The following is a 27,598-nucleotide window of genomic DNA, read 5'->3' as shown; positions in this document are numbered from 1 at the left end:
ACAGGCGGGTGCCACCGTGCCCGGCGGAGTCTGTCTCTCTCTTGTGAGGTTTGCTCCTCCAGGGCAGGGATGGTATGACATTCATCACCGTATCCCCACTATTCTACAATGTGCATAAAACCGTAGATGCAGGGAACAGTGGGTATTCACAAAGTTTATTAAGCTCATTTTGGGGGAGCTCGGCAGTCATTCTGAACCAGCAAGTTCGCTACAGGTTTGGAGACGGCTAATATGCTTAGGAAGAACGGAACTCTCGCCAGGAATCAGCAGGAAAAACTGCTCCCAGGTTCTGGGACGAGGAGGTTGGCCGAGTTACACATGCAAGGAGATGCAAGCTTCAGGGTCAACACGAAGGCAGCCGCGCGCTGCATGCCGGGATCCGTGCGACCTGAGGCCGCGTTGCCTGCCGGGACTTGTAGTGCTCCTTCTGGCCAGGATCCTCGGGCCAATTACGATCGCTACAGTCAACCGCGTCGTTCACAGGCAAGGTGCAGTCTTTGATAGTCGGCATAAAATGACTGGGTTCTCCTGGGCAAGTGTACCTGACAGCACCTTCAGATCAAAGCTCCGGTCAGCGAGGGTTACCCGCAAGGCGGGCCAGGAGGCTGCGCACGCGCAGTGTTTGCGTCCCTGCGTGTGCGCTGAGGCCCCGCCCCCGGAAGCACCGTCCCGCGAGGCCTCCTTGAGCCGGCCGGCGCAGGCGCAGTGTCCCCGGGCCAAGATGGCGGCGCGGTGTTCCACACGCTGGTTGCTGGTAGCGGTGGGGACTCCGCGGCTGCCGGCTGCAGTGGGGAGAGGGGCACGACCGCCCCGGGAGGGCGTGGTAGGGGCGTCGCTGGGTCGCAAGCTGAGCGTCGCCGCCTTCGCGCCTTCCTTGGGCGCTCGCGGCCCCCGAGCGCTGCTGACATTGAGACCCGGTGTCAGCCTTACAGGTGAGGGCAGGCTCCTGCGCTCCAGGAGCTAGCAACGAATGACTCGCCTAGCTCCGGCCTGGAGGGGAGCAGGGCCGAGGTGTCTTCCGACTTGGGTGCGGAATTACTGGGGACACAGGCGAGTGGGAGGTAGAAAGGCCCAGGTGGCTCCCTAGAAGCCGTCAAGGGGGAAGAACTGCACGGAGCTCGGGGTGATGAACCGCCCCAAGGGCCATGAACCTTCACCTCTCTGTCAGCATTTCTCGAATCCGCGGTTCACTTGCCCTATTCTTTCTGCATCTCTGCACCTTTTACCTGTAGGAGAAGGCGGGAGGTAACTGCTATTCGGTGAGTGCTAGTCACTCAACAGCCCTGCAAGATGCAGATCTTCATCCCCATTTAAAAAATGGACACTGAGGCCTTATCAGGAATTGACCCTGGCCAAGGTCGTGAGTTAGATGAGTTGTCTCAAATCCAGAGCTCATATCGTAGCTTGTGAGAATCAGATGAAATGAAACACAAGAAAATATTTTGTGAATTATCAAGGGCTATGCAACTAAGAGATATTGATCACAATGATTTGACAGGCCACATGGTTTTCAGGAAAGAGTCATGGTTTTACTGTTAGAAGACCTGGCCTTGGGTGTTGGTTCCCTCACTCACTGGGCGAGTGCCCCTTCCACCAATATGGTATAAATTAAGGACACAGTTAACAGTCTTTTTTTTTTTTTTTTTTTTTTTTTTTAGAAAATTTTTAGACAGTGATTGTAATAACACATTCTGACATTTATGAAACACTACTAGGTATGATTTATCTTACATCACATTTCCATGTTGATAAGCACTGTTAACATTCCATTTTACAGAAAAATTGAGGCTTAGATGCTAAACAACTTGTAGAAAGTCACAAAGCTATAAAGTATTGTAACTCTGATTTGAAACCTACTGCCTTCTTAATTGCCAGAGGTTACATCAAATTAATGTATATTAAGACTTAAAGTGCTTAACCATGATGTTTTATGCTATGTATTGGATGTCTTCAGTGTTAGTGAAAGGGAAGGAGGGAAGCATTGAACAACCTATTATGTTTTTGAATTGTGCTAGTTGTTTTGTATCCTCTAGAATTTGGGAAATGAAATTTTAAGTTATCTATAAATTTATAAGTAAGATTAAGGAGGCTTGGCTGGCTAGACTTGATGCATGCCTGTGATCCCAACAACTCTGGACCTGAGGCAGGAGAATTGCAAGTTTGAGGCTAGCCTGAGCAACTTAGCAAGCCTCTGTCTCAAAGTTAAAAAGTTAGAAAAAAGGGTCAGGGGCTGGGCATGTAGCTTAGTGCTAAAATGCCCCTGAGTTTGATGTTCAATTCCCAGTACTGCAGAAGAAGAAGAAGAAGAAAGCCCTTACTGGAAAATTTAACAAGAAAATTTCCTATTGGGGTCCAATTTTGTAACAGTTACATAATAGGCAGTTATTTGTTTGTTTGTAATTTCCACAATTGCAGAGTGCTGGGGACTCGAACCCGGGCCTCCAGCATGAGAGGCAGGCACTCTATGAGATGGGCTATATGGCCTGCAATAGGCAGTTATTAAAACGTCAGTAATTGTGATTTCATTATGCAGCATTAAAAAAAAAAAAAAAGCATGGGCTTTGAACAGAACTGCTTCCAGCAAAGTATGTGACCTGGGTGTATTATTTAATCCCTTTGATCCTCTCTTAACTATGAAAATTAATTCATTGGCCGATATTTTTTGAAGTCTACCTGATACCAGCTACCATTCCAGGCACTAGAAATGTAGCACAGAACAAAAGATTGGGTGTGAGTTTAGTACAGTGAAGACATTTTAAAATTCTCTTCCTGATTTCTGTAATACTCATGGATGGAGCAGTAGTTGGTTCAGGTTTCCACAGGATTATTTGAAAAAATGTCATGCTGTGTTTCTCAGTATGAACAAAAGTGGTCCTTTTTAGGGCTTTCTAACATTTTATAATGTCAGGTGTTTTTCTTGTTTTCTTTCTTTCTTGGTACCAGGGATTGAACCCAGGGGTGCTTTACTTTTGAACCACATCCCCATCCCTTTTTATTTATTTAAAAAAAATTTTTTTTGTAGTTATAGATGGGCAGCATGCCTTTATTTTATTTGTTTATTTTTATTCGGTGCTAAGGATCAAACCCAGTGCCTCACACATGCTAGGCAAGTGCTCTGCCACTGAGCTACAGCCCTAGCCCCCTTTTTATTTTTTATTTGAAAATGGGTCTCACTAAATTGCTGAGGCTGACCACGAACTTATGATCCTCCTATCTCAACCTTCTGAGTTACTCAGATTATGGGTGTGCACCACCACACCTAGCTCATAGGGATTGGATTGACTGCATCTTTTTGTCCAAATGTTGATTCCTAAGGTGGCATGTTTTATTAAGCAAAATTTATTCATATTAAATCTGTACCAGTTTGCAGAGCTTTTATTTATTTATTTATTTATTTTGTGGTGCTGGGGACCAAATCCAGAGCCTGTACATGCTCAGTAAGCTCTCTACTTCCAAGCTACCAGAGCATTTTTTACAATTATGTGTGTGTATATATGAGAGACACAGAGAAAAACATGAAGTCTTCAGCCTCTGTGAGGCCATTGCTAAGGAACTGCAGTCAGCTACCTTTTCCTCCAAATAAGCCTGTAGCCTGTGATGGGCACGTCTTGTGTCAGGTAATATGCACTTGTGAGAGGTGGTACCCTTCAAGGTACATTCTTTTATCACATCTAAAGTCATCAACTCAGGGGCTGGGGAGATAGCTCAGTCGGTAGAGTGCTTGCCTTGCAAGCACAAGGCCCTGGGTTCGATCCCCAGCATCCAAAAAAAAAAAAAAAAAACTGAAGTCATCAACTCAGCTCCCAAATATCTTGTCTCAAATCTGGTAGTAAAATTAGATGACATAAAACAACACTCTAAATCTGACTTTCCTCCCAAACAGAAAGAAGGCAATTATTTGATTCCAATTAGCCATTCTTGGAACCCTTGGAGAGTAATCCTATTCTGCGTTGTTCTAAAAAGGGCAAGACATTTGCTGGTCATAATTTGAGGAAAAAAACCTGTTCAACTCTTTAATTACTTGCTGGTCATTTATGCATTTTGAACAACGTCATCAATTCGTAATAGAGAAATGTGATTTGTCTATCCACATGCAGTTTTGCATGTTACTATCTCCTATTCTAACTCTGCTGATGAAGCCATAGCTGCTAGAATCTTTGCCACTACTGGCCCCAGCCTTTTGGCAATGGAAGGAGAGGCTAAACCTGATTAGGGTACTTCCTCACTCTTGAGGAAAGAGGAAGAGGTTATAGGATCACTGAGAAACCAGTTCTATCTCCTCAAGACTGACTAAAGAGATAGCATCCTAACCCCTACTACCTTCATAGTCTACTTTTCCCTTTCTAGGAATATGGGGTACACCCAAAATAGCTTTACTTCCTATTTCTGATCTTATTCTGACCCTTCCTGCTCTTTCTTGTGTCTGATCATCCCTTTTCTTGCCACTTTACTGGATATTCTCAACTTTTCTGGTTGCATTTTATATTCCATTATTATTTTTTCTTAATAGTCCTGGGAATTGAACCCAAGGCCTTGCCCATGCTAGGCAAGTGCTCTGCCACTGAACTATATCCCCATACCCCTATTTATTTTATTTTTTAAATTCTTATTTATTTTTTCAGTACTAGGGATTGAACCAGGGGCACTCTAGTACTGTACTACTGAGCTACATCATCAGCCTTTATTCTTTCTTTTCCTTTTTTTTTTAATTTTTGAGACAGGGTCTTCCTAAATTGCCAGGATGGCCTTGAATGTGTGATCTTCCTGCCTCAGTCTAGGATTACAGGCATGTACCACCTCTCTCTTAAGGCCTTTCTAGTTATTCCTGGGCCTCATTAGTCATATCCTCTAACCACCCCTCTCTATCACCACACACCACCATACAGAGAGTCTCTGGATTCGTTACATCATGGTTCTATAGTTCTACATGCACGAGATCCTTATCATTTACTCCTCACCCCTGTGGTATTGGGAATTGGAGGTAGGGCCTCAGACATGCTGGGCAAGTGCTCTACCACTGAACTACGTCCCCAGCCCTCTAAATCCCTTTTCAATCATCTCCCAGAGGCAGCCCCCATCTGGGATATTTAGTATTGCTCTAGTGGTGTTATGAAATTATACCAGTAGTATAATCCAGCAGAATCAGCCACATCCAGTACTCTCATATTGTTTAAATTAATTTTAACACAGTGGCTTTGGGCATTTTTGAGTGTACTGCCTTTGGTCTCCAGTGGGCTTGAAGGGGAACAGACCTGGTAACTCTAATCTTGTTCCTTCACAAGTATGTGCTATCTGTGTGCTGGGGATATAGCTCAGTTGGTTGAGTGCTTGCCTTGCAAGCCCTGGGTTCAAATCCCCAGCACCACCAAAAAAAAAAAAAGTGCTAACTGACTCGCATTCCAAGAGTGATTTTCTTTCTTTTCCTTTTCAGGCGCAAAAAGTTATCCTTTTGTTTGTAGTGCCTACTTCCACACAAACACCCCATTAGCCAAAGAAGATTATTACCAGATACTAGGAGTGCCCCGCAATGCCAGCCAGAAAGAGATCAAGAAAGCCTATTACCAGGTCTGTATGTCAATCTGTGGTCCCAGTTGGTATAGTGTTCAGCCCATATGGATGGGTTGTGTGAAACTGTTGGTGTGATGTGGTGGACTTTACTGGATGCATTCTTCAGCGTATGGTGCCGAAGCAGTTGGTGCTTCGGAAAAAAGAGTCCATACTAGGGATATTTAAAGGTTCTTTTCCAGGGGCTGGGAGTGTAGCTTGGAGTATATGCTTAGCATGCTTAAGGCTCTGGGTTCAATTCCTAGCACTAAAAAATAAAACTTCTTTTGTGCACGTATAAACATGCAACAGTGAATGTCACTATTATGTGTGATTATAATGCACCAATAAATTTTAAAAATAAAAAGTTTTTTCAGGACTAATCTGTAATTAAATTTATTCTGAACTTTTTTTAAAAAAATTTGTTTTAGTTGTAGATGGACACAATACCTTTATTTTATTTATTTATGTGGTGCTGAGGATCGAACCCATTGCCTCACATGTGCTAGGCAAGCACTCTCCCACTGAGCCACAACCCCAACCCCTATTCTGAACTTTCTGAATTAGCAGGTATACTGGTCTGTTTTAGGTAATCATTCTTCACATTCAGATGAAAATTTATGGGTTTAAGAATTATTTCCTTTCTTAACACAGAAAATATGAAATTCTATTGTTGAGTCCTAGACTCCTGGTTTGGTCTTACCAATAAAATAAAAGCTGGGAAATCAATGTAAGATTAACAGCTTTTTTCTCTTTTTTTTTGGTGGTGCTAGGAATCAAACCCAGGGACTCATGCATATTAGGCAAGCACTCTACCACTGAGCTACACCCCCCAACTCTTTTTTTCTTTTGTTTTGAGTCAGGGTCTCACTAAATTGTCTAGGACGGCCTCAAACTTGTGATTCTCCTGCCTAAGCTTTCCAAGTAGCTGGAATTGTAGGCATGGACTACCATGCCTATCCCAGATACAGTTTGGCATCTTGCTTTCACAATGGTGCCCAAGTTTTAAAGAATTAGTTGTTATTTTGGTAGAGATTTGTTGTGGTTGAAAACGTATACTTTTATTACATTTGAAAAAAATTATTTAAAGTTTTAATTAAATTTTGTTTAAGAATTGCTGTTAGTTTTTTTGGTAACAGGGATTAAACCCAGAGGCACTTAACCACTGAGCTACATCCCCAACCCTTTTTTATATTTTATTTAGAGACAAGGTCTCGCTAAGTTGCTGAGTCTGACTTTGAACTTAAGATCCTCCTGCTTCTGCCTTCCGAGCTGCTGGGATTACAGGCATGAGCTACCATGCACAGCAGTTGATAAGTCTTGAGAGAGAGTTAACTGTTATAGAGAAGACATAATCGTGTCTCATATTTGGGTTCTGTTTTAATAACCATCTCATGTCCATAGTAATTTATAATTTTTTCCCCTTAGCTTGCAAAAAAGTACCACCCAGACACAAATAAGGATGATCCAAAAGCCAAGGAGAAATTCTCCCAACTGGCAGAAGCCTATGAGGTAATATGACTAATGTGTATGTGGTCCCTGTTGTTCAGCTGTGTGAATCAGAGTTTGCTTTGTACACAGGGCAGCCTGTAGTGTCTTATGATCCAGTGTGAAGGCACTAAATCACCTTGTCATTGCTAGGTATATTAATGAGGAAATAAAGAACAGAATTCAATAATCTGAATTAGCAAAGCTTCCTAGGCAATTCTTATTTGTAGCTGAATTTGGGACCTCCCAGTTGTATTAATTCAGCTCTAGTTTGATGACTTCTGCTTAGGGCATCTTCTTAGGGATGGTGGAGGATCATTATTACCATGGAAGAACTAGAAATATAATCAGAGGACACAGCATATGACAAGCAATCAGGCAGAGTTGCTTGAGAGTGTCTCTTCTCCCTACACTTTGACCATCCCGAAGGGGTTCTGAATACTTGGTTTCATATGTCCACAGGAGTAGAGAGCCATGTGTTAAAGCATCCTCAGCTCAGTGAGTTCTTACTGAGCCAGTGTCTTAATTCCTGGCACCTACATCTAATGTGTGTTAGGGTTTTCCAGAGAAACAGAAACAATAGTGTATGTCAAGTTATGAGGGAATTTATTAGATTGACTCACATGTTCAGGGGCTGAATAACCCCACAGTGACTGTCTTCAGCCTGGAGATCCAAGAAAACTGGTAGCTGCTCAGTCCAGAAGCCAGAAGAGAGAGAGACAAAGTGAATACTCCTATTTTCCCCCTGCCCCTTGGGCTTCCCAAGGTATTCAGTCACTAGAAACAGCTGTGTGCCGACATATCAGTCAGAATAGTCCTCAGAATGCATGCTTAGATGATGCACTCCTGCTGCTGCTTTGTTGTTGCAGGTGGACACAATACCTTTATATTATTCATTTATTTTTATGTGGTACTGAGGATTGAACCCAGGGCCTCACATGGGCTAGGCAAGCACTCTTCCACTGAGTTGCAACACTAGCCCTCTCCTGCTTCTTGTTACTGCTCTTCCTCCTGTTCTTGTGCTGTAGGATAAAGGGTAGGAAGCCTAAGATCTCCACCAGGCAGTGTCTCCCAAGAAGAGTGGTACAGTATTAATCTGAAGCTTCAGGGTCCCTATGAAGATGAATACAGGCATTTCTCCAGTGTGGCCACCCTGGGGATTTTTCATAAGACACTTAAAAGTACTTCAGGCTTCATGCGTAGATTTCCGTGCAGTCATCTCTCTCCTGTTCTGGTTGCTGAAGTAAGTCAGTCCCCCCATCCAGAGAACCTCATGGAACGTGTTTGCACATGGAGTCATTTAGCCTTGTGACTGCCTTACTTGCTGCAAGCTCTTGTCTGTGTTCCCATGCATCTGCAGACCCTGAAATGCTGCTTGCTCTGCATCTCCTTGTAGGTGCTGAGTGACGAGGTGAAGCGGAAGCAGTATGATGCCTATGGCTCTGCTGGCTTTGATGCTGGGGCCAGTAGCTCTGGGCAGAGCTACTGGAGAGGAGGCCCCTCCGTTGACCCAGAGGAGCTGTTCAGGAAGATCTTTGGGGAATTCTCTTCATCTTCCTTTGGAGATTTCCAGAGTGTGTTTGATCAGCCTCAGGAAGTAAGTTCCTTGCTTTGAAGGATCATTCCAACTTTAGGTTGTTAAGTGTGACACAAATTTTTATCACTTTGTTTCTCAGAAAGGCAAAACAGCTTAAGTGAAAAGATCTGGAGGCAGCCATTTGGCAGAAAATTCCAGCATTTGAAAAACCCTATAGATAGCAATCAATAGCACCCAACAGGTTTTGACTAAGTTCTGTTTTTCCCTGGTGCTGGGGATGGAACTTTGTAGTGGTACTCTACCACTAACCATCTCCAGACTTTTTAAACTTATTTTTTATTTATATATTTACTTATTTTTTGGTACTGGGGACGGAACCACAGGGGTGTTCTACCACAGAGCTGCATCTCCTTTTTAATTTTTTTTTAAATTTATATATAATTTTATTTAATCTTTTTTTTTTTTTTTTTTTTTTTTTTTGGTACCAGGGACTGAACACAGGAACTCTCTTCCACTGAATTTTATCTCCAGCCCTTTTAACTTTTTATTTCAAGACAGGGCTAAGTTGCTCAGGGTCTTACTATGTTGCTGAGGCTGGCCTTGAATTTGTGATCATCCTGTCTGCCTCCTGAGTAGTTGGGATTATAGGCATGTGCCACTGCCCCTGTCTTGACGTAGGATCATGCTAAATTCCTGGGACTGGCCTTGAACTTGTAATCCTCCTGCCTCACCCTCCTGAGTGACTGGAATTATAGGCATGTACCACTCTGCCTGACCGTTTTTACTGTATTCTTAACAATTGCTTAATCAGGTATCACCTAAGACCATCAGGGGCCATCATTTGAGAGTGTTTTTTGTGGAGCCTGCCATATTGTTCTAAGGGAACTCAGTTCACATAGAAGACACAACTGAGTCTCCTTTCCATATTTGTGTCTTAATTGTTATAGTTGAAGAGGAGGAGAAGTGTTTCATGATCTAAGTTATGATTGTGTATCATTCCAGCTGTTTTATAAATGCTGTTAGTCAGTTTGCCATTACTGAAACAGCACCTGAGACAATAAACTTTTTAAAAAAAAGAAAAGTTCATTTTGGTTCATCTTTTCAGAGGTTTCTGCCTATGGACAGTTGGCCCTGTTGTTTTGGGCCTGTGGTGAAGCAGCGTATCATGGTAGGGAGTGCATGGTACAGCAAAATTGTTCACCTCATGGTTGCTGGGAAGCAAAAAGAGAGGAAGAGACCTGTGGCCCACCTCTCCTTTGAGGGCATGCCCCCATTGACCTAACCTCTTAAGTTCTCAAGGTGCCAGATTAGAGACCATAGCTTCAGCATAAGGCCTTTGGGGAATAGCCAAGATATAACCTATAGTAATTATTTTCTGTGAACATTTTCAGTTTGTTGAAAAGTTTATTTTCACTTAAATTAAGACATACTTAAAAATTCCAAGGAGTAGGGCAGGATCTGACTATGAGTTCTACCCATTCTTACCTGGCAGAGTACAAGTATAAGTATAGTAGATAAAGAGTAACCACAAGTGCTGGTCAGTACCCTTGTGTCCTACAGCAGAGCTTCACTTTGGTCATTGTGAAGCAGAGCATTAACAGGTCCTGCCTTGGTTTCTTCAGTATATCATGGAGTTGACCTTCAATCAAGCTGCTAAGGGTGTCAACAAGGAGTTCACTGTGAACATCATGGACACCTGTGAGCGCTGCGATGGCAAAGGGAATGAGCCCGGCACCAAGGTGCAGCATTGTCACTACTGCGGCGGCTCTGGCATGGTAAGGTGCCTGAGAGCCCACCCCCCACCCCACCCTGTGGTCTCCCACCTTTTGCCCATGTACCCACACTGCTCCTACACCTCCAATTTTTGGGGGTGTGAGGGGGATTGAACTCAGGGCATTCTACCACTCTACCACTGACGGTACCCCACCCTGCCCTTTTTTATTTTTATTTTGAGACAGGGTCTTGCTAAGTTGCTTAGGGCCTTGCTAAGTTACTGAGGCTGGCCTGAACTTGTGATCCTCCTGCCTCAGCTTCCAGAGTCACTGGGATTACAGACATGTACCACCAAGCCTGGCTCACCTGTTTTAAACATTTTGTTTCATTTGCTTTTTCATTTCCGGTGTGTTCCTTTTCTTTCTTTGGGTGTGTCTCTCACAATCCTACCCACAGACCATTTGAAAGTAAGCTGCAGAAATTGTATCTCTCTCTCTTTTGAGGAGGTGACTGGGGTTTGAACCTAGAGGCACCTAACCACTGAGCCACATCCCCAACCCTTTTTTTAATTTTTTATTTTGAGACAGAGTCTCACTAAGTTGCTGAGGCTGGTTTTCAGTTTGTGATCTTTCTACCTCAGCCTCCAGAGATGCTGGGGTTACTGACCTGTGCCACCTCACTGGGCTGAGAGACATTGTACCTCTTGATTCCTAAATATTTGAGTGTAGTATTTCAGCGCATATCGTGTGTCCTAACAACAGAAACATTCTCTTAAATAACCACAGTAGTTTTCTGAATCAGGTAACTTAATGTTGATACCATATCATTATCTGTATGTTTCAAGTTTTTGCAGTTGCTCTTATGTCTGTAGCATTTGACTATCACATATTTAGTCTCTAATCTGGAACAATTTCTTGGTCTATTCTTTTTCTCTTACAACCTTTACTTTTTTGAAGATTACAGGCCAGTTGTTTAGTAGACTGTCCTTTGATTTGAAATCCTGATAAGATTCAGATTACTTTGGGCAGAAACCCCACAGAGGCAATGTATCCTTTTCAGTGGATCATGTGATTAGTTATAGGTATTGGCTTGTCTCATTACTGATGACATTACACACGTTCATGATTATTTCATTAAAATTGTCTCTCAGGTTTCTTTAAAGTTACTATTCTTCCCTTTGAAATTAATAAATAAGTTATGATGAAATACCTTGAGATTATATAACTATCATATTCCTCCTCAAACTTACCCATTGGTTTTTGCATCCATTGATCATTCTCAGTCACTTATGACTGTCATGTGGTTGCTAAATGACAGCTTCTAATTCTGTCATCCTGTTGCATTCTACTGGATGGGAGAACTTCCTCTTTTCCATTTGTGTTCATTTATGTCAGTATGAACTCAGGGATGCTTATGTTATAATCAGTAGTTTCTTTGCTGCTCACGTTGTCCCTTTCTTGGCCTATGCAAGTCCCTTCCATCTGGCTGCTGGGTCCTTTTGACGTGTTCCAGCCATACTTCCAGCACTGTCTTACCTTCCACTCGGCAGAATGTTCCAGGCTGAACTTGTCCTCTCCCTGCTGCAGCCATACAGTCAACTGTTAACTGTAACTCTGGTACCTGTTAGTGTCTAGTGAAAATCAGGGTCTGCACCCACTTGGGCTCATGGCCCCCCAGGTGCCACTGCTTCTAAGCTTTCTCAGCCAACTGAGCCAGGAAAACCAATGTGTGTGTTTCACCTGTAGATATGTACATACATCTGTTCACATGTATAGGTACATGTACACACATGAGTTCAACTGATCGTTCCATCTTTGTAAGTTTTCTGTAACAGATCCAGCTCCTATTATCCTCAATATATTTTCTCACTGGTCAAGGTAGTACAGGCCAGTAACTCAAGAGGCTGATGCAGGAGGATTTCAAGTTTGAGATCAGCTGCTCCTGGCTTCATTCCCTATGACTATAAAATATATAATATATACATTTTTATTTTTATTTTTTTTTAATTTTTTTTAGTTGTTGATGAGCCTTTATTTTATTTATTTATATGTGGTGCTGAGAATCAAACCCAGTGCCTCATGCATGCTAGGCAAACACTCTACTATGGAGCTACAACCCTAGCCCATATTTATTTTATTTTCATAAATATGCTTTAAAAAATATTCTTCAGTCTAACACACTAAAGTATGTTACCCCATACCATGTGAAAAGCATTCCTATTAACAGGCATTCAATATCTAGAGTTCCTGGAGCTGGGACTATAGCTCAGTGGTAGTGTAACTAGAGGGGGAAAATCTTTTTAAACGTGTTGCCAAGCTCCAAGGATTTTCAGGTGGGAAGAAGCTAGTGTCTCATTTTTTAGATCACATCAACAGATCAGTCATCAAGAGTTCAGAAGTCAGTGTAATAGAAAATCAAGGCTGGCAGTGAGCCCCCATGCCTGTTTTCTTAGGAGTATGTTTTAGGGCACATGTATACACAAAAGAAGCCTTAGTCAAACATTTTCTCATGCATCAATTTACTTGCATATTTAAGGGTACCATTTTCCCTTTCCTTTTCATCAGGAAACCATCAATACAGGCCCTTTTGTGATGCGTTCCACCTGTCGGAGATGTGGTGGTAGGGGCTCCATCATCACAACTCCCTGTGTGATCTGCAGAGGAGCAGGACAAGCCAAGCAAAAGAAGCGGGTGGTGATCCCTGTACCTGCAGGTAGGTGCCCAGGCCCCCATGCCTAGGAGTAGGTGGGGGCCACTTTGCCCTGTGTGTTTGACTTTTGTTAGAAGCTGGAGGCCCTGGAGCCCCAAACTGGAGGAGGAAGTGGAATCCTCCTGGAATATTTCCCTTTGCATCAGTTATCCTTGAAATGTTCTCATTTGCTCCTGCCTATTACAGGAGAAACTCCCATCCTCCCATTTTCTCTCTGTTGTCCCCTGTCTTCAGTTGAGTCCAGCATTAACAAGAAACAGGAATGAGCAAGGAAGCTTGTGGCTAGTCTTTGGATCTTGGTTGGGAAATACTATAGGATGTTCTATCATAACAGTTCTCTTTGGGAATTTGTTCTTCCAGGAGTCGAGGACGGCCAGACTGTGAGGATGCCTGTGGGAAAACGAGAGATTTTTGTCACATTCAGGGTAGGTGCTAGACTGCACAGCTTCTGTTAGGCCTCTGCTCTGCAGGAGCAGGTGCAGTCAGGGCTACTTATTGGCATGAGGTAGGAGCTTTATGGCACACCTTGTTGCATCTCTTTTTTCTTTTTTATAGTGCTGGGGGTCAGTCCTGTAGCCTTGTGCATGGTGTACAAGTACTCAACCACTAAGCTGCAACCCCATTCCTTTTATTTTATTTTGAGACAGTGTTGCTAAGTTGCCCAGGTTGACCTCAAACTTGTGCTCCTCCTGTCTCAGCCTCCCGAGTGCCTGGAATTATAGGTGTGTGCCACTGTGACTTGCTGTTGTGTTTGTAAAGGGAAGAAGGGCCACATCAGCATGGTTAACTGTCTTGCTCAACTTTTGTGCTTGGTGTGAAGAGAATAAAGCTTCCTCATGATGGTTAAAATTTAGAAACAAACAAATTCAGGACCACCTCCACGTGTTTTTATTATGTATCATTGTTGATAGGAACAGCAAAAGCCAGTGGTATAGATTTATTTATTCATTTATTTATTTATTGGTACTGGGTATTGAACTCAGGGATACTCCACTACTGAGGTATAGTCCCAGCTTTTTTTTTTAATAACTTTATTTTGTTTATTTATTTTTTTATGCGGTATTGAGGATCAAACCTAGTGCCTCACTTGTACAAGGCAAGTGCTCTACCACTGAGCCACAACTCCAGCCCTTTTTCATTTTTATTTTGAGACAGGGTCTCTCTAAGTTGTATAGGGTCTTGCTAAGTTGCTGAGTCTGTCCTTAAACTTGGTCATGCCTCAGCCTCCTGAGTTGCTAGGATCACAGGCGTGTGCCACTGCACTTAGCATGGTATGGTTTTATTTTTTTTATTTTTTTGTGAGGTGGGTACCAGAGATTGAATTCAGGGGCACTTGACCACTGAGCCACATCCCCAGCCCTATTTTGTATGTCATTTTGAGACAGGGTCTCACTGAGTTGCTTATTAACAACTTGCTTTTGCTGAGGCTGACTTTGAACTCACAATCTTCCTGCCTCAGCCTCCCAAGCTGCTGGTATTACAGGCATGTGCCACTGTGCCTGGCAATTTTTTAAAAAAATTTTTTTTAGGTGCTAATGGGCCTTTATTTGTTTATACGCAGTGCTGAGAATCAAACCCAGTGCCTGACACATGGTAGGCAAGTGCTCTACCACTGAGCTACAACCCCAACCCTTATTTCTTAATTTTTAATTTTTTCACATTTTTTATTGGTGCATCATAATTGTGCATAATGGTGGAATTTGATGTTACATATTTGTGCATGCATACAATATAACAATATAATTTGGCCAATGTCTCTCCCCAGCACTTTCCCCCTCCTTTCCCATTTCTACTGATCTCCCTTTGATTTTCATGAGATCCCTCCACCTTCCTTTTCTTTTTTCCTTTCTAGCTTCCACATATGATAAAAAACATATGACCCTTGACCTTCCCAGTTTGGTTTATGTCGCTTAACATAATGTTCTCAAGTCTTATCCATTTTTCTGCAAATGACATAATTTCATTTTTCATTATGGCTGAGTAAAATTTCATTGTGTATATATACTGCATTTTCTTTATCCATTCATCCATCGATGGACACCTAGTCTGGTTCCATAGTTAGACTCTTGTGAAGAGTGGTACTTTAAACATCAGTATGCATGTATTACTATGGTATGATGACTTTAATTCTTTGGGATAAATACTGAGGAGTGGTATAGCTGGGTCATATAGTGGGATGCCTAGTCTTTTGGAGAACCTCCATCTGATTTCCATAGTGGTTGTACTAATTTAGAATCCCACCACCAGTGTAAAATTGTTCCTTTTTCTCCATATCCTCTCCAGCATTTATTATTGTTTGTATTCTTGATGACTGCCATTCTGACTGGTGTGAGATGAAATCTCAGTGTAGTTTTGATTTACATTTCCCTAATTGCTAATGATGTTGAACATTTTTTCATGTATTTGTTGACTATTTGTATTTCATCTTTTGAGAAGTGTCTGTTTTATTCATTTGACCGTTTAGTATGGTTTTAATTAGTTAATCATGGTATGGCATAAGAGATTGAACCCAGGATTTCACACATACTAGGCAAGCACTCTACCACCAAGCTATATCCCCAACCCCAAGGTACAGTTTTATACACTGTTATATATGTGGGCAAGCTGTGGTTTTGTCAGGTAAGGAAACATTAAAGAAAGTAATGCCTTTATCACCAGTCACATTCCTAGATGTGTACCTGAGAAAAACAAAAACACAGGCAAATGTAGCAGGTCACAGTCTTGTTTGCCTAGCAAGGCACTTGCTGTCGTTGAATTAGAGAATGGACACTGCAAACTGCTGTGTCACCGAGATATTGCAGAGTCCTCCAAAGCAGAGAACCAATCACAAGCGAGCACAAGATGCCTGGTTACCAGTACAGGGAAGCAGGTCCCAAGAGCCTGGGGAACACAGGAGACAGATTTCAAGACAAGACCGATTCTATTTATTTAGGACATGGAAATGCACAGCAAAAGTAAAAGCATGCTGGCAGAAATGACAGTTCCAAGTTTGGGTCTTTTTTTGTCACGTTTTGTTCCCTAAGTCAGGTCATGAGTGCACTGTGTTTGCTATATTATTTGTTTTTCCTTTTTTTAGTTGTATTTCATAATTTAAAACAAAGGCAAAGTCTGGCATGGTGCCACACGCCTGTACTCCCAGCTATTTAAGTAGGACAGGGCAGGAGAATTGCTTAAGGCTGAGTGGGGCCAGCTTGGCAGCATGGTGAGACTCTGTCTCAAAAACAAAAATAAAAGCACACTAGCATGTGCAAGGCCCTGGGTTCAATCTCCAGCACCATAGAAAACAAAAACAAACAAAATTAATGTGAAGGGTAAATCTTTTAGACTGTGAAATCAAAGATGAAGGCAGAAAGCTGGAAACCAATGTACAAGATAGAATTCATCTTGTGTTCCCATCTAATGATAGAGGGAAAGAAGAGAATAAGGAATCATTGCCAGGTGTGGTGGCACATACTGGTTATCTCAAGTACTCTGGAGGAAGGAGGATCACAAGTTTGAGGCCAGCCCTGGCAACTTAGTGAAACCTGTCTCAAAATAAAAAGTAAAAAATGTTGGGGATGTAGCTCAGTGGTAGAGTGTCCCAGCATTCAACCCCAGTGCTACAAACAAAAAACAAAAAGGAAAAGATAAACTATTGATGACAGAGAATGTCTTTGAGACGTGAAATGGTATTTATAAAATGGAATAAATTGTTGCTGCCAGTCTGTCTTGACTGGCAGCACTTATCAGGTGACCACCTGGAAGAGAAGTTGTTTTCACCTTTGCAGATACATTAGTCTCTGTTTCTCCACACTTTCTGATAAAGTAAGATTTTTAAAAATGTTCAAAAAGCCAACCCCATGTTCTTCTTTCTCTTCACAACAAAACAGTGGACTAAGGAAATTCAGATGCTCCCCTGCAGTGTGTAACTGTGGAGGCCAGGGTCTGCAGTGCTGTTGAGTGCAGGTCTTTCTCTTGATACTGTGCTTTAAGTGCAGATGGAGTTAAAGTATGTCTGGTCCAAGCTCAGGCTCTGTGAGACATGTGCTGATGTCCAGCCTCAGGCAGGTCATCTTCAGTGGTCACCCCATCTTGTGTTTGGTCTTAGGTGCAGAAGAGCCCCATGTTCCGGAGGGACGGCGCAGACATCCACTCTGACCTCTTTATTTCTATAGCTCAAGCTATTCTTGGGGGGACAGCCAGAGCCCAGGGCCTATATGAGACAATCAATGTGACGGTAAGATAATACAGGGATGTCTTTGCCACGTGGTATTTTTTTGCTCTTTATTTGGAAATGGGAAATGGCCAATATGCATCCTGACACCTGTGATCCTCTGGCATATTGGGTTTGGAGATGAGCACTAGGAGCTTTGGGCTGTTCCTTGAGTGAGTCAAAAGCCAAGCCTGTGACTGGATCATCCTGGAGAGCAGGTCCTGGTTGACTTCCCCTTCTCTGCTGGTCAGTAGGTCTCAGGAACTGAGTGCACCTGTGATGCAGAGGTGTATCATTGGAGTAGGTGCTCTTTGCTCTGTTCCTCTCAGTGTCTGGTGACAAGTAAATGCCTCTGGGGTTACATCTCATCTCCTTGGCCACTTCTGATTTCATCACACCTACAGTGGTATCCTCCTGTGCCCACCCACACTCCTCACCCCACCTCCAGGTCCCACCATTGTCTGTATTTACCAAGGACCTTTTTTAGTCTCTGGGTGTGGGGGACTTTGGGGTGACTTTTGCCCACGGAGATGGGCAGGCACTGTGGGCCAACATTCCACCCATGTCTGGGAGCCATCAATGCTTCCTCAGTGTCTAGTGGCACCCAGCTGATAGAAGGCCAGGGAGTATGACCCCAACCTTGCCTCCTGTGATGGCATTTTCTCTTCCCAGGTCTTAACACTCACTCCTGCTTCCTGGGCTCACCACCCAGAACTTCTGTCCCCAAGTCCTGGTTGTAGGCTGTGCCTCATGGACTAAGCTCAGCCACTTTCCAGGTGATCACAGGCTTGCTCCAGAAGCCCAAGTGCAAGTACTTTTTGAGGAGTCCTTTCAAGATGACCTTTGTGTATTGCAAAGGTTTACCTTTGGGCAGCAGGAACCGAGGAGCACCACTGATTTCTTTTCTCTGTAGATTCCCCCTGGGATTCAGACAGACCAGAAGATTCGCATGACTGGGAAAGGAATCCCTCGGATTAATAGTTATGGCTATGGTGACCACTACATTCACGTCAAGATCCGAGTTCCAAAGTAAGCACCCTGAGTAGGCTATGGCCAGGCCTGCCAGCCCTACAAACGCTTGTCCACTCATCTACCAAGCAGGTGCTTGCTGAGCCTTTCCCCTGCCAGGCCCTGCCCCAGCAGCTCATGCCCCATGTGCTCTTGGCTTATTGGTCATGTCCCCACGAAATCAGGTGTGTCCGACTCACTTTCCCCATCTGCAAATTGGATGTAAGAAGTCTACCTTGTTGGGCTGGGGAGATAGCTCAGTCGGTTCAATCACCAGCACTGCAAAATATAAGTCCACCTTGTTGAATGACACATACACATAGAAGATGCTTAGTTCTTGATATATTGCTGTGGGCACTCAGGGCATGGTGTGCCTGGCTGTTCTTCTGCCACTTTTCCTGAGATGAATTAAATAATTTCTTACCTGTTTCATACACATACTTAAAAGCCCCTCTTTGCCCCCAGTAAACTATTATCTATCATAACTGCAGTGACAATTACTTAAAGAACCTAGGGTATTTTAGGAGCTCTTCTTTGTAAGAGGCAGGTTCTTATCACTGGCTCAGGTGTCCAGCCCTGGTCTGGATCTCACCTGTTTCCTACATGCTGTGAGGCTTTTGGCTGCATGTGTGTCCCAAGAGATACTCACTGTGTTTGGTTCACAGGAGGCTGACCAGCCGGCAGCAGAGCCTTATCTTGAGCTACGCGGAGGATGAGACAGATGTGGAGGGGACAGTGAATGGTGTCACCCACACAAGCACTGGTGAGGGTTCTGGAGGTGGAGACACGAGAGAGTCTCTGAGTCCCTTAGAGGGTGGATGATGTGGAGCAACATGTTGGGGTTTACACTTGGGTCCTCATGAAGCCACTAACAAGCTCTGTTTGAAGACGGGAGCTGTGGGTGGGGACAGCTGGAGCAGATCTGTGGCCCTTGGGGAGCTCCTCTCCCTTTCTCTCTATTTGTGTGCTGAGGATGGCACTGGAGCATTTCCTGCCCCAGGCAGCTCTGTGTGCCTCAGAGCTGGTGTTCTGAGTTCTAGGATTGGTTCTACCACTTGCCTTGTGACCTTGGGCACAGCACCTTTAAGGAGATGAATCAGGCAGGTGGTGCACACCTATAATCCCAACCACTAGGGAGGCTGAGGCAGGAGGATCACAAATTCCAGGCCAGCCTGGGCAACTTAGACCCTGTCTGAAAATAAAAAATAAAAAGGGTCAGAGATGTAGTTCAGTGGTATAGTGCTCTTAGGTTAAAACATCAGTACCAAAAACAAAGCAAAAACCAACAATGATTTTTTGTTGGGTTGGGAATGCAGCTTAGTGGTAAAGTGCCCCTGGGTTCAAACCCCAGCACCCAAAATGTAAAATAAAAAGGCAGATGGAACATACTTGTGCTTTTCTGGCCTAGAATGCTTCACCAGGATTCCAGAGTATCTTGTAAACAACAGTAATCACAGCAGGAAAAACTGAAGTCCAGAGAGTTCAATCTGTCTCTTAGAGCAGGGTAACTTTGAATTCATCAGGCAGGGAATAATTACGTCATATTGAGCTCAGAGGTCCTTCCATTGGCAGTATAGTTGAACATTAATGGTCTAATAGAGCATATTTGCCAGTCAGAGCTTTGACAGTGGCACCCACAGTTGCTGTCCCTCTTCCCATGGGGGTTCGGGACCTCAGTTGATAGGGACCCTGGTCATGCCAGGACAGGCTCTGCCCACGAGGTCAGTGGCTCAGACTGTGTGTTTCTTCCTTATTGCATCATTTTTTGTCTGGATCCTGGATGGAGTTCTCAGAACTCAAATGGTCTTAGAATGGCATGTGGTGATTCACAGCACGTGTTCAGAGCGGGGAGCAGGTTTCCCAGTGAAGTGGAGGGCGTGGGCTCAGAGTTCCTGGAGGCAGAGGCAGGAGTGGGAGTCCCTCAGCAGCAGTCTTTGATGGAAATTTGTTGAGTTCCTGTTGAGGCTGTGGACTAGAAATTCTCCATGAAAAAGCCCCCAGCAGGGGCTGGGGTTGTAGCTCAGTGGTAGGACTGGCCTACCATGTGCGAGGCACTGGGTTTGATGCTCAGCGCCACATAAAATAAATAAATAAAAAATAAAGGTATTAAAAAAAAAAAGAAAGAAAAAGCAGTTACCACAAATCCTGCCTGTAGCCTGATCAACACCAAATGGCACTTATTTTAAACATCAGGTGCTTATAACTTTTTTGCCCGTCCCCCCTTCCTTTCTTACACTGGGAATTGAACTCAGGACCTTGAATATAGCACTGAAATACATCCCCAGCATTTTTTTTTTTTTAAACAGGGTCTCACTAAATTGCCTCAGCCTCCCAAGTAGCGAGTATTATAAACATGTACTACTGTGCCTGGTTTGTTATATTTCCTGAACTAATAAAAGAAAGTGGGACTGGTTATTCTACATAACTCTGGTGTGCACTTCTGGCTTCTTCCTTAAACCAACATGTTCCTGTACTTGTGTGGTTTGTGACATTTGTTCTGCACCCAGTTGTCCCCCTTCCCTCTGCCAACCAGGGGCCTGATAGTCAGCCAGGTGTTGCCTGGGTGGTGCTGGTGCTTCACCATGTTATAATGCTGGGTATTCGGATAGGAGCGGTGATGCACGCTTGTAATCCCAGCCATAATTTTGCAAAAGACATTTAAGAATTTAGAGTTGGGGCTGGGGTTGTGGCTCAGTAGTAGAGCACTTGCCTGGCACATGTGAGGCACTGTGTTTGATCCTCGGTACCACATAATAAATAAATGAATAAAGTTTAAAAAAATAATAATAAATAAAAAAGACAAGTTCGAAGCCAGCTTAGGGGACTTAGCTACCCTGTCTCAAAATAAAAAGAAGATGAAAAGGGACTGAGTAGATGTAGCCCAGTGGTAGAGCACCCCTGGGTTCAATCCCTGGTGCCAAAAAAAAAAAAAACTTTGCCTGCAACAAATAAGTGTTAGACGTCTCTCTCTCTCTCTCGTTCTCTATTTTTATTTTCTTCTTGTACCAGGGGTTGAACCCCAAGGCATTTAACTACTAACCACATCCCTTACCTTTTAATTTTTATTTTGAACAGGGTCTCACTAAGTTGCTTTAGGTCCTTACTAAGTTGCTGAGGCTGGCTTTGAACTTATGATCCTCCTGCCTCAGCCTCACAAGCTGCTAGAATTACAGGTGTGCACCCAGCTCAGTTCTTCTTCATATCCCTGTCACCTTGCCCAGTTCTTGGCACAAGCCTGACTCACAGTAATACCGAATGGGTTTATCTGGATCCCTTTTCCTAACCATGGACTCGGAAGTATCTGAGGGAGAGAAGAGCATAGAATCCCTTCTCCAGGAGGCGTGTATGGTTTGTTGGAAGGACTCCTGGACCTTCACTTGACCCCTAATGCATACCAGAAGCACTGTGCATCCCTTTCAGCGAGAATCAACTTCCAAGGGGACAGTTCCTGGTTTTTTTTTGTTTGTTTTGTTTTGTTTTTTTAAGTGCAGCGTGTACCAGCCTTATTTACAGAAGCTTTGGAAGTAAAGCTCTACATTTGTGTCCTCAGAGACCAGGATATCCTGCAGGACTCCCTCCTTCTAACCCCAGCTAGTCCTCAGAAATCAGGCTGAGAGAGAGAGAGAGGAAGTGGTATATTATCTGTATGCTAAAGTTCTTAAAACCTTTTGATCTCTCTACTAGTGAATCCTATTCCTGTAGGAGCTCATTCCCCTGAGCCCCATTTAAAGTAGAACTGGGACTCGGGTGTAGACCAGGCCAGTGCTATGTGTAATGCCCTGGGTTCACTCCCCAGCACTGCAGAAAATAAAATTAAATTAAAATAGAGCTAAGACTGCTGCTTCTTCAGGGATAGAAGGTGAGAAGAATCTTTGAGTGCATGTCTTTTTTTTGTTTTGGTACTTGGAATTGAACCTGGAGCCTCATGAGTCCCAGGCAAGCACTCTACCACTGAGCTACATCCCCAGTCCTTTTTCTTCTCATTAAGTTGCCAAGGCTGGCCTTGAACTTGGAATCCTCCTACCTCAGCCTAAGTCACTGGGATTGCACATATGCACCACACCCGGCTTGTTTTTTTGTGTGTGTGTGTGCTCTTTGTGCCACTAGCCAGCTAACCAGGTGCTTGTTCTAGCTCTCCCAGACCTTGACCACTGTAGCTCAAGTACAGCTGTGACCGTGGAGCACAAGCTACTTCTTGTCCCACGGCAAACACGGGGGCTGCTGTGGGCATAGCACCTGAACACTGCAGTGTCTGTGCACATGGGGACGCTTGTGCTCATCCCTGATGCTGGGGCTCTTGCCCTCTCTGCACAGGCACTTTCCAGGATTAACGAAAGCTCTCCCACAGGGTTGTGTTCTGGCATCTGAAATATAACTGTCTCCTTGGCTTAGGAAAACGGTTCTCTAAATGCTGTCCCTGTCACCCAACGGACGAGGAAAGGGGGACAGCAGTTGCTGAGTGTTTTCATGCCCCACTTTGACTAGTTAAGAGCTTGAGTTCTGATATCAGATGATTCATGTCCCAGCTCTGTTTAACTGTGAAGACTTAGATAAATCATTACCTCTCTGAACTTCAGTTTCATCATCTGTAAACTGGAGATAATGGTAGTTAGGAGCTACTTCAGGGTTCTGTGTTTGAATGAGATCATGTGGGTAGAGCCTCTGTCATAGTACCTGGCACATAGGACACGCTCCATCAGCAGCAGGCCATAGCCTGCCACACTCTTACCACAAGTTTTTGCTGTCCACTTACCAAGGACATTAACAAAATTTAAAACTCTTGCTTGCCCTTGTCTTGGGAGGCTTAGGAGTAAAACTTGTGGTTTGTGGATACATTGTGTAAGGAGAATCCATTTTGTAAGAAGGGGATAGGAAGAACTGAGGGAGGGCCCACCTGGCCTCTTGACCTCAAGAGTTTGCGGGTCCTGCCGTGTGCTGTGCAGAGCAAGTTCTCATCTATGCAGTTCTTAACTGTGGACATGGCCCCAGTGGTTTTGATGCTTGCCTACATCTCATTCAGTGTGTTGCTTAGGTCCCCATTCCTCTCTGAGAACATGCCAGGTCAGAGAAGCGATCCTTGGCCCCACTGTTTTTGCTATACCCCCAGCACTCCACCCCTGCTTGGGACGTCACTCTGAGCTCTGGGCTTCTCATTCTGAGGCCTTGTGTGACTCAGACTAAGCTCTTGGGGGACTGTGACCATTTTCACTCTGTCAGCACAATGAGAACGTGCCCTGCAGTTCAGAACATTGCTGCAGGTCTATGGAAGTTTGCTATTGACAGGCCTTACAGATCTGTAAGTAACACATCTGTGCAGCACTTCCTTGGGAGTCTTGGCCTAAAGATACATCAGCCCAACTGCCTTTTCTCCAGTGCAGCTGGGGTAGGTGTTAGGTGTGGGGAGGTTGCTTGGAGGTAAGCACAGACTCCACACTAGTGTTGTGAGAGATGAGATAAAGTGCATACATCAGAGGAATCTGTGGCAGTGGGTCCCTCACTGGGTATCCTGGGTGTGTTTTGGCATACATACACAGTATGGAATCTGGTCAGTAGGCTTAGAAGTAGGATCTTTCCTTGGTGTGTATTACTTGTCTTCTGACCAGTTGGATGGTGGTTAAGAGCCTAAGCTTCAGAGTCAGGTAGCTCGGGTTTGAACTCAGTTCTGCTTCCTGTTAGTTGGCTGTATCCTTGAGTAGACTACCTACCCTCTCTGTGTCCCTGTTGTTTTTTTGCCCATCTAAATTTACATGTAAGGTTATCCTAAAGATTGGATCAACCAGTGTGTGTAAACTATGGCTTGACCTGGAAGGCATCTGGCACTTAGGTCTGTTTTTGTTACTCTTGTTCATATTAGAGACAGCTGGTCATTATCCATTTCTGTTCCTTGATTCTCCACTTGGATCCATAACTTCAAGAGCAGTCAGGATACCTTAAGATTCTGAGTGGCCCATTTACTTCTGACCAGTTGAGATAGCCTTTGCCAGCTTGGGAGTGATCCCCACTCTTCTAGGGGTGGTGCTTGGAAACTTCTTGAATGTCAGGCCCCTGGCAGCCAGGTGTGGGTAGGTGGGAACCTGGGATGTGATGCCTGGAGGTGTGTGCCCTTGACTCTGGTTCTTTCTGCTGTTTGTGCCCAGGTGGCAGGACCATGGATAGCTCCGCAGGAAGCAAGGCTAGGAGTGAGGCTGGGGAGGACGAGGGATTCCTTTCCAAACTTAAGAAAATGTTTACCTCCTGATATCCCAGCTGAGGTAGGAGAACCTGCGAGGTTTCTTCCCTTCATTTCTCTCTATGACTAATCACTGTTTTCTCTCACTTTAACCAACATCATGTCCCACACACCCCATCTAAGGAGTTGGAAGAGGTACCAAGGAGGCATGGTATACCTAGTAGCCTCTCCGCCCATGGGAGCACAGTGTGGCAGTCAGCCAGCACGGGGCTGAACCAGGCTGCAGCAGCCAGCCCCTTGGGTTTGAACTCAGTTCAGACCCTACAGGAGAGCTTGTGTTTTGGGGGGCTGCCTCATGATGCTCCTACACCATTCCCAGGGACTCTCTGTCCCACAGGTGCAGGACCATCTTGTCCATGGTCACAGAGGACAAATTGTGGTGGAGCCAGGCCTAGAACTCAGATTTCTTCCACTTCCCACCTGCTTCACAGCTGCCCATCCTGCCTGGGCAATATAGTATAGCACTGTGCAAACCTGGGGGCTGCTGTGTCTCTGGACACAAGGACTTTGTGCTCATCCCTGGTGCTGGGGCCCTTGACCCTCTCTGCACAGCCCCTCTCCAGGGATTAATGAAAGCTCTCCCACAGGGATGTGTTCTGGCATCTGAAATGTGACTGTTTGTCTCCTTGGCTTAGGAAAACGGTCCACTGGAAACTAGGCCAGGAGCAGCAGCCTCTTCTCCTGGCCAAGGCACCCCAGAGATGGGAGCATTCCCAAGCAGCAGTCCTGAGACCTGGCCTACGGAGCTCTCCGACTGCCTGGCGACAACAAAACCATGTGACAACACCTCTGCACGGAAAGGTCATGGTGGACAGCCCCTGGACAGTAAATGTAGCATCCAGGGCTGGTGGAAGTTTCTGTCCATGGGTAGGTGACTCACCTCTTCTGGCTCAGGCAGGATGAGGCAGTCGAACTCTACTTGCAGTACTAAAACTCCAATTTGGAATCAAATATGGTGGAAATCTTAGTTAAAGAATTAAAGGCCATGCTCACAGCTTAAATATGAAGCCTTAAGCTGTACCAAGTTGTGAAGTGATTAATTTCTCTCACAGCAAACCTTCCAGAGGTTCCAGAATGAGTCCTTCTTGAAGGTTGACTTCACCAGGAACCAGGGGCTATATGCCCCACCAGCACCATCCTCCACCAACAGTCTCTGCTGAGGCATCCTTGGAGTTGATTTTCAATTCCCTAAGGTACCAAGCAGCTGGAAAGTGGGTGCTGGGGGCCTAGGCAGGCACACTGAAAGACCAGAGGATCCCTGGCAGTTTTATTTGTCATTCATCCCACTGTCTGGGCAGTAGGAGTGGAGGGGCTCTTGCCATTCTGAGCCACGGCTGCTGTGGCCCTGCTGGGCAGACCTGGCTCACTGAGGTAACTCAAAGCTGTGTTAGCCCAGGACCTGGCCCTCCCCACTTACACACGTTCAGATTACTCAGTGCTGAGAACCATTGTCCTTTCCTGAGTGTTTGTTGAAGAGGAAAGCACAGGCTAAGCTGAGAAGGTCACGCTGTACAGCCAGAGCAAAACACCCTGTCCCTGGACACTGCTCATCGCATGTGGTGGTTTCTGCATTTCAAGGACCGAGAGCTAGAGTTAGTGTAATGCAGGTTAATGAAGAACACTTCTCAGTAGTTTCCTTTTTGTTTTCCTTTATAATTTACAAAAGTAAAGTACTTATTAGGGTCTGATTTAAGAATGTAAAATGATTCTGTATTAATGTAAATAAGATTATCTACTGCAAAAGATATTTAAAACCTAAATTGTGGTTGTGGTCTTTGAGAGTTTGGACGACCTTCTGCAGGTGGCTCAGCAGGGGTGATGGGAGACAGTTGGCCTTATCAGTGTGGTCACAGCCCCCAGAACATAAGGAATCAAGGGCACTGACAGGGTTGATTCTAGAGTCTGTGCATTTTCTTTTAACATTTAACATTTTTGCTCAGGCTGGGTGCTGTGGTACACACTTCTCATCCCAGCTACTCAGGTGGCTAAGGCAAGAGCATTTAAATTGCAAGGCTAGCCTTGGCAACAGAGCAACACCCTATCTCAAAAGAAGGTCAGTTGTGGTGGCACACATCTGTGATCCTAGCCACTCAGGAGGCTGAGGCAGGAGAATGACAAGTTCAGGGCCAGCTCAGCAACTTAGCAAGGCCCTGTCTCAAAATAAAAGGGCTTGGGATGTATGTAGCTCAGTGGTGGAGTGCCTCTGGGTTCAATCCCCAACACTAGGGGAAGAAAAAGTTTATTATACTTTTAACTACTCTGTGCATCCCCAGAGATCTGATGCCTGGCACAGCTGGAGGTCCTGACACATGGCTCACACCCACCTCAGTGGTCTGGGCTGAGCAGGAAGAGGTGTTAAAGGGCATTTCCTGGGCTGGGTAGAGATTGGGAAAGAGCTAATAGATAGACAGGCTCAGAAGTTTGGTGCTGACATGGTGACACATGCCAGTAATCCTAGTAGCTCAGTAGGCTGAACCAGTCTCAGCAATTTAGCTAGGACCTAAGCAATTCAGTGAGACTGTCTCTAAATAAAATACAAAAAAGGGCTAAGGATATGGTTCAGTGGTTAAGCACCCCTGGGTTTAATCCCCAGTACCAAAAAAAAAAAAAGTGACATTTGGTAAACTTGGATAATTGCCAATATTTAAATCAACTGTTTATTGCCTTCCTGCTGTGAACATGCAGTGGGCCAGACACTGCACTAGCCCTCACGATGCAGAGGTGGGCTGAATAGTCTCAAGAAAGTATAGGTCTGTTCCTGGAGAAGTCAGCTGGGCCTAATTCACATCTTGTCCTTGGAAAGCATAAGTCAGGAGACTTTGGAAGAGGAAGGTGGAATTTCTGGCTAGAGACACCACTGTTGCTGTGCTGAAGCCTCCTTCCCTCTGGGTGTTGAAAGGTGGCCCTGTAACAACTGTAAAATTAAGTGCTGTTTCCAGGATTGGGGTTGGTTTATTTCTACATAGCTCCTGAGGTTTGTTTCCAGATTTCTTTGCAGCCTCTGTATTGGGGCTGGGGTGCAAGAAAGTGTCTTTTAAAATACAAAAAAGAGCTAGGTACCTGCAGTCCCAGCTGCTTGGGAGGCTGAAGCAGAAGCTCAAAGCCCGTTTCTGAAATTTAGCAAGACTCAGTCTCAAAAAATAAAAAGGGCTGGGGATGTGGCTCAGTGGTAAAACAT

General features: G+C 44.5%; 1 protein-coding gene and 1 non-coding gene across 3 annotated transcripts; one reads left to right on the top strand and one right to left on the bottom strand.

Annotated features, from left to right (window-relative positions):
• The first annotated feature begins 707 nt into the window (after nt 1-707).
• Nucleotides 708-27,507, top strand: Dnaja3 (DnaJ heat shock protein family (Hsp40) member A3). 2 transcript variants are annotated; one of them, XM_047533797.1, is made up of 12 exons: nt 708-932; nt 5,432-5,565; nt 6,973-7,056; nt 8,429-8,629; nt 10,192-10,344; nt 12,847-12,994; nt 13,352-13,416; nt 17,079-17,207; nt 18,097-18,212; nt 18,857-18,954; nt 24,329-24,442; nt 25,056-27,507. In XM_047533797.1, the coding sequence occupies exons 1-11, from the start codon at nt 722-724 to the stop codon at nt 24,427-24,429; spliced, it is 1,440 nt and encodes a 479-aa protein (XP_047389753.1). In that variant the 5' UTR covers nt 708-721; the 3' UTR covers nt 24,430-24,442; nt 25,056-27,507. The 2 variants fall into 2 exon arrangements, with proteins under 2 accessions (XP_047389753.1, XP_047389754.1); XM_047533798.1 differs by lacking the exon at nt 24,329-24,442 and having other exon boundaries at nt 25,056-27,506.
• Trnai-aau (transfer RNA isoleucine (anticodon AAU)) lies at nt 6,306-6,377 on the bottom strand. The gene has a single exon. It is a non-coding gene; the product is annotated as a tRNA-Ile (tRNA).
• Nucleotides 27,508-27,598: the final 91 nt, after the last annotated feature.

This window comes from Sciurus carolinensis, chromosome 18, assembly GCF_902686445.1.
Source record: "Sciurus carolinensis chromosome 18, mSciCar1.2, whole genome shotgun sequence".
In the NCBI taxonomy this organism is placed as follows: Eukaryota; Metazoa; Chordata; class Mammalia; order Rodentia; family Sciuridae; genus Sciurus; species Sciurus carolinensis.
This window is presented reverse-complemented; position numbering and strand designations above follow the sequence as displayed.